Below are 12,109 nucleotides of genomic sequence, written 5' to 3'. Positions count from 1 at the left end.
ACTGGATCCATAAGACACTCCACCCACTGGCCTATGATCTTCCTGCATTCGGCATCATTGCATGTTTTGTGTGAGTCTGAAGAGGAATTTATAGATTGGTATCAGACATATGGGCTAATGTTGGACTTATGGACTTGATTTATACTGGGCTGGGATGTTTTCTCAATATACAATTGCACTTGTATATAAAGCTCTTTCTTATACTCATATGAGTGTCTATGAATTTGTTTCTCTAGTCAACCCAGACTAACACAGTGATTCAAAATATTATCTTAGACCTCAAATGACATTTTGCTTTCAAGAGAACTTTTAGATTTGACTCATGGGAGTGAGTTTGGTTTGCCTTTTTTTTTGCAGCAGCAGCAGCAGATTTGCCCAAGGCAATAAATACATTATTTAATTTCTTGACTCCTGCTTTTATGGGTGTTGATTGTGAATCAGACTAAAATGAAATCTTGACAACGCCAATCTTTTCTTCATTTATCATGAAAGTTGTGATATTTGTTTTCTTTATACTGAGGAACCTATATTGAAATATTTGACCTTCTTCAGTAAGAGAGTTAAGGCTTCTTTACTTTCAGCCAGCAAGGTCATGTCATCTGCATAAGATAGGTTGTTCATTAGTCTTACAAAAATTCTGATGTTGTGTTCTTTATGTAGTCCATCTTCTCATGTTTTCTGCTTGCCACACAGATTGAATAAGTCTGGCAGAAGGATAAAAAACCCTGACACCTTGACAGATACCATATTTAAGCCATGCAGTATCCCTTTTTTTTTTTTTTGCAGTGGGTTGTTTTTTATTCATTTGTTAGTTGTTGGGTTTTTTTTTTAATTTTAACAATTTATTAGGGGCTCATACAATTCTTATCACAGTTCATACATATACATACATCAATTGTATAAAGCACATCTGTACAGTCTTTGCCCTAATCATTTTTTTCTCCTCTTTTCTTTTTTTTACATTTTATTAGGGACTCATACAACTCTTATCACCATCCATACATATACATACATCAATTGTATAAAGCACATCCATACATTCCCTGCCCCAATCATTCTCAAGGCATTTGCTCTCCACTTAAGCCCCTTGCATCAGGTCCTCTTTTTTTTTTCCTCTCCCTCCCCTTTCCCCCCTCCCTCATATGCCCTTGGTAATTTATACCTCGTTATTTTGTCATATCTTGCCCTATCCGGAGTCTCCCTTCCCCCCTTCTCTGCTGTCCCTCTCCCAGGGAAGAGGTCACATGTGGATCCTTGTAATCAGTTCCCCCTTTCCAACCCACTCACCCTCCACTCTCCCAGCATCGTCCCTCACACCCTTGGTCCTAAAGGTATTATCCACCCTGGATTCCCTGTACCTCCAGCCCTCATATGTACCAGTGTACAGCCTCTGTCCTATCCAGGCCTGCAAGGTAGAATTCGGATCATGGTAGTTGGGGGGAGGAAGCATCCAGGATCTGGGGGAAAGCTGTGTTCTTCATCGGTACTACTTCGCACCCTAATTAACCCATCTCCTCTCCTAAACGCCTCTATGAGGGGATCTCCATTGGCCGACACTTGGGCCTTGGGTCTCCACTCTGCACTTCCCCCTTCATTTAATATGGTATATATATACATATATACACATACATATATATACACATATATACACATACATACACACACTTATGTATCCCTTTGTTTTAATGAATGCTTCTGAGCTTATGTCCAAGTTCTGCATGAGCACAGGTAATTTTCTGGAACTGGTATTACTAATCAGCATGACACATTAGTAAGGAAGATAAGACTGGCAAGCATGATGGCATCATCTCCTTCCTCTTGCCTTTTCATTCATCTTATGATTTAAGAGCTCTTAACCAACCTTCTGGTCTGGTAATGAGGGAAAGCACTATGAAATCAGGGGCATTTGGCTTTATCATAGACTCCAACCAAGTTAAAAGAAACCACTATGATTAATAACATATATTATAGAAATAGACAGTCTAGGCCCCAAGTCTGTTCCTTTACTTTGTTTGTTATATACTGTTCCTAGCAGTTTCTTTAAACCATTCAAACTTCAGTTTTCATACCTGGAAAATGGGGATAAAAGTACTGTGTTAGTCTGGCTACTTTAGCGAAACAAATCCACAGAAACTCATGTATAAGAGAGAGTTTTATATGAAGGGTAAGTGCACATCAAGAAAACATCCCAAGCACCCAGTGCTTCCCAAGTCCACAAGTTCAGCATTAACCCATATATCGGACATCAATCCACAAAGTCCTCCTCCATCTCACAAAACACACGCATTGATGTCAACTGCAGGAGGAAAGCCGAATCAGTGAACGTGCAAGCATTTCGGCATTGGCAGGGGCCTCCACATGGCTGCTCCAGCACCCAGGGCTGCATCAGAGTAGGTCCATGTGGCTTCTCCTAAGGGATGTCTTTCAGGAAGTGAGCCTTGTTAGCTGAAGCAGAGAATTGGCTAAGGCAGTTGCACCCTGGTCTGACCATCACAAAGCAAGAGACCCTAGAACTTGAAAGGTGAGGCTCATGGAGCCATTTATCTCTCCGCCCTTCAATTAACCCCACATGTGTTCATTGGCCAGGTTAGCACAACAAACTATAACTCAATCCACCCCTTGCCAACTTGGCACCTATCATCATTCTTTAGCCTCACAATTGCATTAAGTAACACCTACACCTTAATCCCATAATCCTGTGGATATATTCCACCACCTATGGAAGTTTGTAAGCCAACCACTTCGTGCCTTTATTCCCCCAATTTTGGGTATCCAATTTATATACTGCCCACTTACATAAACCCAGGGCTCTGAGGAGACAATCATATTTTTCAACATGAAGAGTCTTCAGTCCAGTTGGAACCTTGTGAAGTCTGCATCCATAAGCAAAGTCAAATTCGGCAGGCCATCCATAAAGTCAGCAACAGTATGCATCAGTTCACAGGCTCAAACATCTCCATCTGGTTGGGTTCTGGTTGGTTCAGTATCGGCTGCCTCACTCAGCCTCCACAGGGTGCCCATTGGTCACCTTGCCTGTAGACCATGGAGTCTCACCAACACTCAACAAGCCTAGCCCCCTAGAGCTAGGCCATGAACTTTAGACCAGTCAACCCGCTCTCGTCTTCTCCTCTTTTTCCTGTAAACCAAATCCACAAGTGTCAGTGGCCCAACAACCCATCTCTTTATTGCTGCATTTCTCCCACTTCCACTCAGTAAGTAGATCCAGGTGGTCACCTAGCAAGCATGTCAGCCTGCTCAAAGCCTCCCTTTAATGTTCAGTCCGAGAGAGAAGTTTTCTTCGTGGTTCCAGATGTTTTCTAGCTTCTGACAAAGACCATTGGTTCCGGAGTACTCCAAAGCACTATGTGAGGCATATCTCTTCAAAGCTTTCTTTACAGGCATGGCCTAAACCGATCTAAAGATCAAATTTTAATGGCTGAAAGCAAGTGGGCTTATATAACTTTCTACTTGCATACTTCCCATATTTTCCCCAGAAAACAACCAAGTAAACAGCGTGACTCTATCTGACCTCTGGCTAGACAAAGAAGAAAAACTACCATGAGGGAGAGGTCAAACAAACATCTCTCCATCTTATGATTTGTTTCTCCAAGCATCTCTGTGCTGGCAGGGGTCTCTACGTGGCTTCTCCGGCTTCAGAGAACTGGTTGTATCAGGGTAGCTACATGTGGCCTTTACAATTTAGGGCACTAGCCTGTTCCCTCCCCGTGTCTTGTCAGCCGAAATGTCTCCCAGGGAGTGGCAGAGCGAGAGGTGTCTCCTGCCTCCAGGAGATTTCCCAGTACTGGATTTCCCAGAATCCTCAGGAGAAGGCCATGCCCACATAGAGGCCTCATTGGCTATGATCTGTTTGATAAGCTAGACTCCACCCCTACACTCTTAATCCTCAAATTGACAAAGGATTAGATATCTATGACGCGAGGGAAGCTCAGCAATGAAGAAATGGGTTGAGTTTGCCATTGGCACCTGTCAACCTGGTTCACAGAATTAGAGAAGAGAAAAGAGGGAGGGCTGGCTAGCCTGAAGGTAAGACTTGTGCTGAACCTGAACATGTGGGCATGTTAGTTAGCTTGAGGGGATAGGGCTCAGGTAAATATATAAAAGGGCCAAATGGTCTTAGGTGGAGAACGGTGTGGGTGGAACCCATTGGCCTAACTTGAAACGTACAGGACAGATGATGATGAGAACTTGGCTGAATGAACAGAGGAGGATGTTGGCACTATGGGCTGGAGTACATTGCTGCAGTCTCGATGGACCTCCTGTTCTAGACTGGATTTGTTAATGTGCCCGGATACTTACTGTTTCAACTGGATTGAAGATTATTCACATCAAAAAATAGGCTTGTCTCCCCAGAGTACTCGGTTGATAAGAATAGGCAATTTAGAAATTGGATAGCCCAAATGGAGGAGATAAAGGCATGAAGTGACTGGCTTACAAACTTTCAGGGGGGCCTTCCCCCTGTTACGGCTTAATAGAATAAAACAATTTGTCTTAAGTTACTCCATTTTGAAAAGCTAAGTGCCACCCCCATTCTCAGAGAGGTATGTTATCTTGGAAAAGCAAGTCATTGTGACCTTACAACTATCTACTCGTAAATGTGAGCAAGAAGTTTTGCAAAATCATCTGGTCCAAGATAAGCTGAGCAGGACGTGCGGAACTACCCGCATCCCTGTTATCTTGTGTAAACACCCTTTCCCATTCCTTGCTCTACCCGCTCGCCTTGCTGGTTTTAAGTGTATAAAAGGGAAAGAAAAATTTGGCCGGACGCTGCAGTGTTGGACCCTGCGTGGCCATGCTGTAGCCCAAATCCGGATTTGTCTTTTTGTCTTTCTGTAATAAAGTTTTGCTTTGTTACTTCACAACTGCTTGTGGGTCAGTGGTCTATGTTGGGCGTAACTCCGTAACACCCCCGACCCCCCACTTTAATTTTCTGCCAGTCTTTAAAAAAAAACACAACTAATTGAGATTAATGCATATATCAAATCATTCCATAGTTCAATCACGTCCAACAGAATTGTACATTTGCTACCACAGTCACTTTCTAACCATTCTTCTTCTTTATGGACCCCTTGACATCATCACCCCTTCATCCTACCACTGACCCCATGTCCCACTTTTCCCCACCCCCAAACCCTTATTCCACTTGGTTCATCAGTCATGGTTTTCATACCCCCCAAACAAAAGAAAAACATATGCTGCAACTTCAAGAGGGTGACTCCCCAATGACATAGGACTTCTGAGATACGCCCTAATTCGTGGGTATCTTTAGTTTCAAATAAGTGGACTAAGGGAAGTTTTATCTGAATAGTTTTATCTTTTCCTGATGGGTCTGGGAAGAGAGGTGGACAATGTTGATAGGATTATAGGATTAGGTATTGGTGATTGTTCACAGATCTGCAATTGCTAGGCACCAGCTCTTTTTGTTCACTTATAAAATAGAAGATGTGAACGAGTTACTGTGTTTTCATTTGTATGCATGTGTAAGGTGTATCATGTTGGGCACAAGTACATTTTTATTATTGTCTTTGACTGGACATTTTATTATCATCTTAGCCATGGTTAAAAAATGGTTTCCAAATACTAAGTTAACAAGGGATGAGCTGTGCTAGTTAGGTTTTATGTCAACTTGGTGCACCTATCAGAAGGTATGAGTGGAGTCCAACCTCTCAATCATGACACAACCTACTGATGTCTCTTTGTGGATGTGGTCTATTTAAATGGGGTATGGAGCAGAACTGGTCATTCCCTTGCCCTTCTCTTTCCTGTTTGCTTGGATCCGGTGTCTGGCAGCCCATGTGACTGGGAGCCCATGTGGCCTGCCTGGGCGATTTCAGTGCCCTCGGATGTTCCTGTGGACTTTAGATCCATGTCATTCTGCATCCACTGGCATATGATCTCCCAGCTTCCTGCTTTGCCTTCCAGCTTCCTTGACTGGCAGCTGTGGGAGTCTGGAGGGGTCTCCTGATAACATCTGACCCATGGACTTGAGTTGGACTGGGCTGGGCTATTTGTTTTATAGACATTTTGTGGCAGTCACCTAATCTGGTGTCAATTTAAGGATTAAGAGTATAGGGGTGGAGTGTAGGCTGACAATCTGGAGGTAGCCAATGAGACTTCTGTGTGAGCATGGCCTTCTCCCTAGAATTCTGGGAATTCGGGGACTTCCTTCTTGGAGGCAGAAGACACCTTTCTCTCTCTGCTACTCCCTGGGAGACATTGCAGAAGACAAGCCACATGGACACAACCAGACTTCGGAAGGCGGAGAAGTCACAGAGAGACCCCTGACAGCACTGAAATTCTTACGATGCTTACAATGCCACTGGACCCTAAGACTTTCTACCCACTGGCTTGTGATCATCCTGCATCTGGCTTCATTGCATGTCTGAAGAGGACTTTATAGATTGGTATCAGACATATGGGCTCATATCAGACTTATGGCCTTGGACTGGACTGGGTTGGGATGCTTTCTTAATGTCCAATTGCTCTTGTCTATAAGTCTCTTTCTTATACACATATGTGTGCCCATGGGTTTGTTTCTCTAGTCCCCCCAGACTAACATACATTTCTTTCTTTATCTAAAGGTTCTTTATATATATATATATATTTGAGTGTCACTGGTTTTGTTTCTCTAGAAAACTCAGCTTACCACAGGGCTATAATGGAAATTCAGAGAAAAATGAGAATGAAATTGGTGGAGAGGAAGGTCTCATAAAATGTATTTAAATTTTGAATAATAAATAATATATGAGTACATGTTTATGTGAAACCTAGAAATTATATTAACTCTCTGATTCCACCTCAGGTGAACTGTCTCCTCTATCAGGTTAATATTGAGCCAATTTTTACACTGTGGACATTGGTGACTAGATACACCACCCAATAGCTACCCAATTCCTAGTGGAAGTATATAAATAAATCATTTTAATTTTTCTGCAGTGACATCGAAACTTCTAGAGGCCACAAGATGCAGCTTCTTTTCACATACTTTAAAGTTACACTTAGATAGGTAGCTGACAGCAAGGATTCAAGGTAGATTTACCATCCTCACAGGGAGGTTGCTGACACAGCATAGGCCAGCATGTCAAATGATCACCTACACATGAACTTCATCCTTCTGTGTATGTCTGGACACCAAGTCCAAGTTCCCATTGCACTTAAAGCACCATTAGTTGAAAGTGAAGACTGCTGTGAATTTGTGCTGATCTTGTGATTAGAACTTGGTATTTGCACCTTTTATGTACCAGATAGTTTCACCTGCTGTTGTAATGTTAGGTGCTGTCCAGTTTGTTCCAACTGATAGGGATCACAATTGCTCTTACATTGGAGCACAACGGTGTAGCCACTCCTTTTCTCTATGTCTTGTTTATTATAAGAGATTCCGTAAGAGCCCGTGTTATTCTGTTTCACACATGACAGTACTGAGGTTCAGAGAAGTGAGGAAATGCCGAGTCTGGGAATCAAACCCAAAATATTAGCTTCTCCCATGACACTGATAAATGTAGGCGGAAGCTGTCCTTGGGTTAGTTATCCTCTGCCTAGTAGGAAGAAAATGAGACCAGTGAGGGTATTTGTGCTCCACACCCCGAAAGGGATGACTCCTCACCTTTTCCATTTGAGTCCAGTAGTCCATCACATCCCTTGCAAAGTTAAATTCCACAGGCGTATCGTGGCCACTCCATTGCTGGGCTCTAGTTGCTGATGAAAACCTGTAGTGCAAGTGCTGCAGGGCAGGCTGGACGCTGTGACGGGATTTGTGGATGGTCCCGACAACCCGGAATTTCATCAGCCACTGCATGATGGGACAGTCTCAGGCAACAGGAGCAGAATTATCAGGTCGCCACCTCCTTTGAGACAAAATGGCTAGTTAGTTGGTCACACGGCAGTCATTAGCTCCACGAAAGGAAGGCCCGTTGCTGCTTCAATGCCGGAGTTTGTTTTAACACCAGGATTTGGACATAACCTATTGATTTCAGTGGGAATTGTAGTGCAAACAGTGAACTTGACTGTGAACTGAGAGGTAAGAGATTCAAGTCCACCGAGAAGCACATCAAAAGAAAAGCCTGATAATTTATTGCCCAAAAGATTCTCTGAAAACCTTATGGAGTACAACTACCGTATATCTTGAAAAGTTTATGGAGTAAATGGGGGGGGGGGTCATCCAGATTCCAATCTGTGGGATATAAAAAGACTTTCCCCCAGCTTTGTCTCCCCCAAAGATATGCCAAACATCAGAGGCTGTTTGCCAGCACATGGTGGGAGGTCAGATGCTTAGAGATACCCTCCCTGGAGGCATTAAGCCACTCTCTGGTCCCACCACAGGTGGGGCTTACTCCCAGCTTTTCAGGAAATTGGGCTACTTCTCCCTGAAGGCTTGTGGCCATCAGTGTGGTCCACAGTAGATGGTGTTCACACCCTACTGATAATGGTTTCCATGGAGAGTCAGAGAACAGGTCAAACCTGCAAAGTGACCACCAAAATTAAGCTGCCTCCCTGAATCTAGGATCTGCCCATCTTGTCATATGTGTGCTCCCAATCTCTCCCCTTCCTATTGCATGTATACCCCTAGATTGTCCCCTTCTCATTGCTATGTAACCTATAGTGCAATGCCTTCCTGTGATGTATGTCTTCACCTGTAATTAGTGGACTTGCACACGCCCAAAGATGTATAAGCCTGGGTTAGAAATAAAGAGCTCGCTCTCTCCTGGTTCCCGATCCCTCCCTCCCCATGGCTCTTTCCCCCATCTTTGCTCTCCTGTCCTCGCCCTTTGTCCTCCTTCCCCTCCCTCTCTCTCCTGCCCTCTTGTCTCCCATCTCCACATGGACCTCTCAGCGGGGCTGAGGTGAGCATATGATCATTAAATGTGTCTGATTCCATTATTTCAATCTCTCGCCTATCTTTCCTTATTCTCTATGACTTTATTATAATCTATATATAGCTATTTTAACCATACAATTGTGCCTATCGAACCCGTGATTAGTTGTGGGGGCTGGTCTTCCCCCCCACAAATCAATTCCAGGGCAAACTTGGAGAATCTCCACTGAAGTGAATGTCCCCAGATGATGGACCACAAGCAGAAGTACTGGGCAGGGTCTGTAGCTGATGTCATTGACAGCATTCCTGGATGGCATATCTTCCCTTTCCCTGTGTCCCCTAGGATTGAAATTCAGGATGGCATGCATGGGACCAATCCCCTTAGGGTATAAACTGACCCTTTTGAATGTCTTTATCCCCTTGCTCTGGAGACTTTTCTACCATCAAGTGCATCATATGGTGGCCATAGGAGCTGCCAAGCTTTAGATGATCCCACCCTCTGACCAAAGTGGATTGGCCCAGGGTGGAGCATCATGCTTGGCCAAATAGTCATTCGCCAGGACTTTGGAACCCAAGCTAGAGCAATCATAATTCTTCTTCAACATTTTTGTAGTGGGCACTAAAGTGTGTATAAGACAGCCTGTTTCTGGTAGAAGCCATAACATGTACACCGTTGGCAATATCCTGTGGACAAAGCCCCTCCGCATGAGAAAATGAAGCCGGTGTACCGAGAGACATGGAGATGAGGGGAAGAGAGCATCCTGCATGCATTCAAGGCCTTAGTTCATATTGTTCTTGAAGCCCACGGCCTCCCAGCTCTACTCTTAGCGCCATCTCCCCTGGTGTCCTGTGGGCCCACGCTTTCTCCATTGCCTGAGATTGGGTTTTGCCACTTGAGACTATAAAGACACTAATAATAAAAATAATGGGCCTTCAAAAAGTTCACAGAAAAATAGAATTGGAAGAGGATAGACTTTCCACAATTTTTGAGGACCCCTTTGTATACCGTCCCCATTTACTATGGGCAAAAGGAGTTTTGGTGGTACGGTAATTAAGCAGTTGGCTGCTATCTGAAAGTCCAGTGGTTCAAATCCACTAACCACTCTGGGGGAGAAAGAGTGACAGTTTCTGTAAGAGTATGACTTATCAAGGGGGCGTGGGGGAGGGAGAGTGGAAAATGGAGGGGGAAATGAGGAGCTGATGCCAGGGGCTCAAGTAGAAAGAAATGTTTTGAAAAAGATGATGGCAGCACATGTACAGATGTGTTTGACAAAATGGATACATGTATAGATTGTGATAAGAGCTGTAAGAGCCCCCAATAAAATGATTTTTAAAAAAGAGTATATCTTTGGAAACCCCATGGGGATAATTCTATTCTTCTATAAGTAGGAAGTCACTATAGATCACAATTAACTCAATGATAAAGATTTTTTTGGTCGTGTTTGTTGTTTGTTTTTAGTACTCAGGACAGACACTGCTAATATCCCACCACCTTCCTCAGTGGGGCTGGGATTTAGCTTTGGGGACTTCCTTACGATGGTGTCGCCAGCACCGTTACCAATCTATCAGAGTTGTCATATGAAATGAATTTTTTCCCATGCCAGATACTGATTAATACATCCAACAGGAGACCTCCCCTAGTCATACACAACGACATCAAAAATTCCACTGTCATCAGTCACTTATGACTCTAGCGACCTTATACAGAGTCCCTGAGACTATAAATTTTTACAGGAGCAGACAGCCTCATCTTTATCCTAAGGAAAACAAAACAAAACAACCAAACCCAGACTCACTGCCATCGAATAGATGCCAGTGTATAGAGACCCTATAGGCCAGGGTAGAGCTACTCCTGTGGGTTTCTGAGACTGTAGGAAGTCCCTGCTTTCTCCCTTATCTAATGGAACAATTTGAATCACTAACATTTATAATTTGGAAGCTGTCATTAAAATTTTCACCTAAACACTTCTCTTAAAATTGTAGGGGCAAAATGAGGCCTGTATTTCAACTTGGCATCAATTGGCTGCAGGTAAGAAATGACTGCTTTGTTCACATGGAATATTTTCCAACTTGACACAGTCCCGACCTCTTCCTATTTTGTCACACCTACCTGATTTTCCATTTAATACACCTACCCAGATACTGTGTACATTTGGGCTTAACATTCCTGGTCTAGGTCACAAGCCCCAAAGAATTGGTTCTAAAAGCCAGCCCTCTCTCTTATTATTTTAACAACTCTCCACCCACAGGCATGAACTGATGTAAAACGAACACTCCAGACCCTTGTTATTTTTATTACGTGTCATCTGATTGGTTCCGACTCATAGCAACCCTAGGTACAATGGAACCCAAATGCTGCCTGGTCCTGTGGCATTTTCACAGGTCTTGTTATGCTCGAGCCTATTGTTGCAGTGACTGTGTCAGTCCAAGGAGCCCTGACGATGTAGTAAGTACTTGATGAGATTTTCTATTCCTGTAAAGAGTTAGTCTTGGAAATCCACAGAGACAGTTCTTCTAGGGTCGCCATGAGTCCAAATGCACTCTATGGCAGTGAACCTGAGAGGGTCGCTCCATCTCCTGGCGTCACTTCCTCTTTATCACCGGCCCTTATTTTACCAAGCATGCTACCCTTCCCCATAGACTCTTCCCTCCTGATAACATGTCCGAAGTATGTGTATATTTTTATATACACAAGCATATAAGTATCCTTAGGTTCTTCCTTCAAATGACAACTTGCTATTTCTTTCAAGAACAGTGCAAACAATCCCTTAGTAACTCTAAAGAACAAACCAAGAGAGAGAGAGAGAGAAAGAGAGAGAGAGAGAGAGAGAAAGAGAGAGAGAGAGAGAGAGAGAGAGAGAGAGAAATAAAAGGAAATTGGCTCACTCCTCTTGATCCAATAAAGCAGTAACTGCTTTGGCATCATCTTGTACATGTGGTTGCAAGACACATTGATTGTATGTCACATCACAAGAGCACTAAACACAGTGCCCAGTTGAGGACGACTGTTAGTGGCAGAGACCAGCACCTTAGGATGCAGACAACCCAAACCAAACACACTGCTGTGTACTTGATTCCGATTTATCATATACCCATACGACAAAGTAGGACTGCACCCCCTCCTCCCCCACAGAGATTCCAAAGCTGTAAATCTCTACAGAAGCGGATGTCACTTCCCTCCCCATGCAGAGTAGTTGGTGGGTTCAAACTGCCAACCTTTCTGCTGGCACCCGAGTGTTTAAACAGGGTTCTTTCCCTCTATATAACTCGGGGCAATTT

General features: G+C 43.6%; 1 protein-coding gene across 1 annotated transcript in view; it reads right to left on the bottom strand.

Moving 5' to 3' along the window:
* Nucleotides 1-7,813, bottom strand: part of ACSM1 (acyl-CoA synthetase medium chain family member 1) — a 63,962-nt gene extending 56,149 nt beyond the window's left edge. Inside the window, exon 1 of the mRNA XM_075528360.1 lies at nucleotides 7,622-7,813. Within this exon, the coding sequence (XP_075384475.1) occupies nucleotides 7,622-7,813 (192 nt within the window). The remainder of the gene's footprint in view (nucleotides 1-7,621) is intronic.
* Between the last annotated feature and the right edge of the window lie 4,296 nt (nucleotides 7,814-12,109).

This window comes from Tenrec ecaudatus, chromosome 12, assembly GCF_050624435.1.
Source record: "Tenrec ecaudatus isolate mTenEca1 chromosome 12, mTenEca1.hap1, whole genome shotgun sequence".
Taxonomy (NCBI): Eukaryota; Metazoa; Chordata; class Mammalia; order Afrosoricida; family Tenrecidae; genus Tenrec; species Tenrec ecaudatus.
This window is presented reverse-complemented; position numbering and strand designations above follow the sequence as displayed.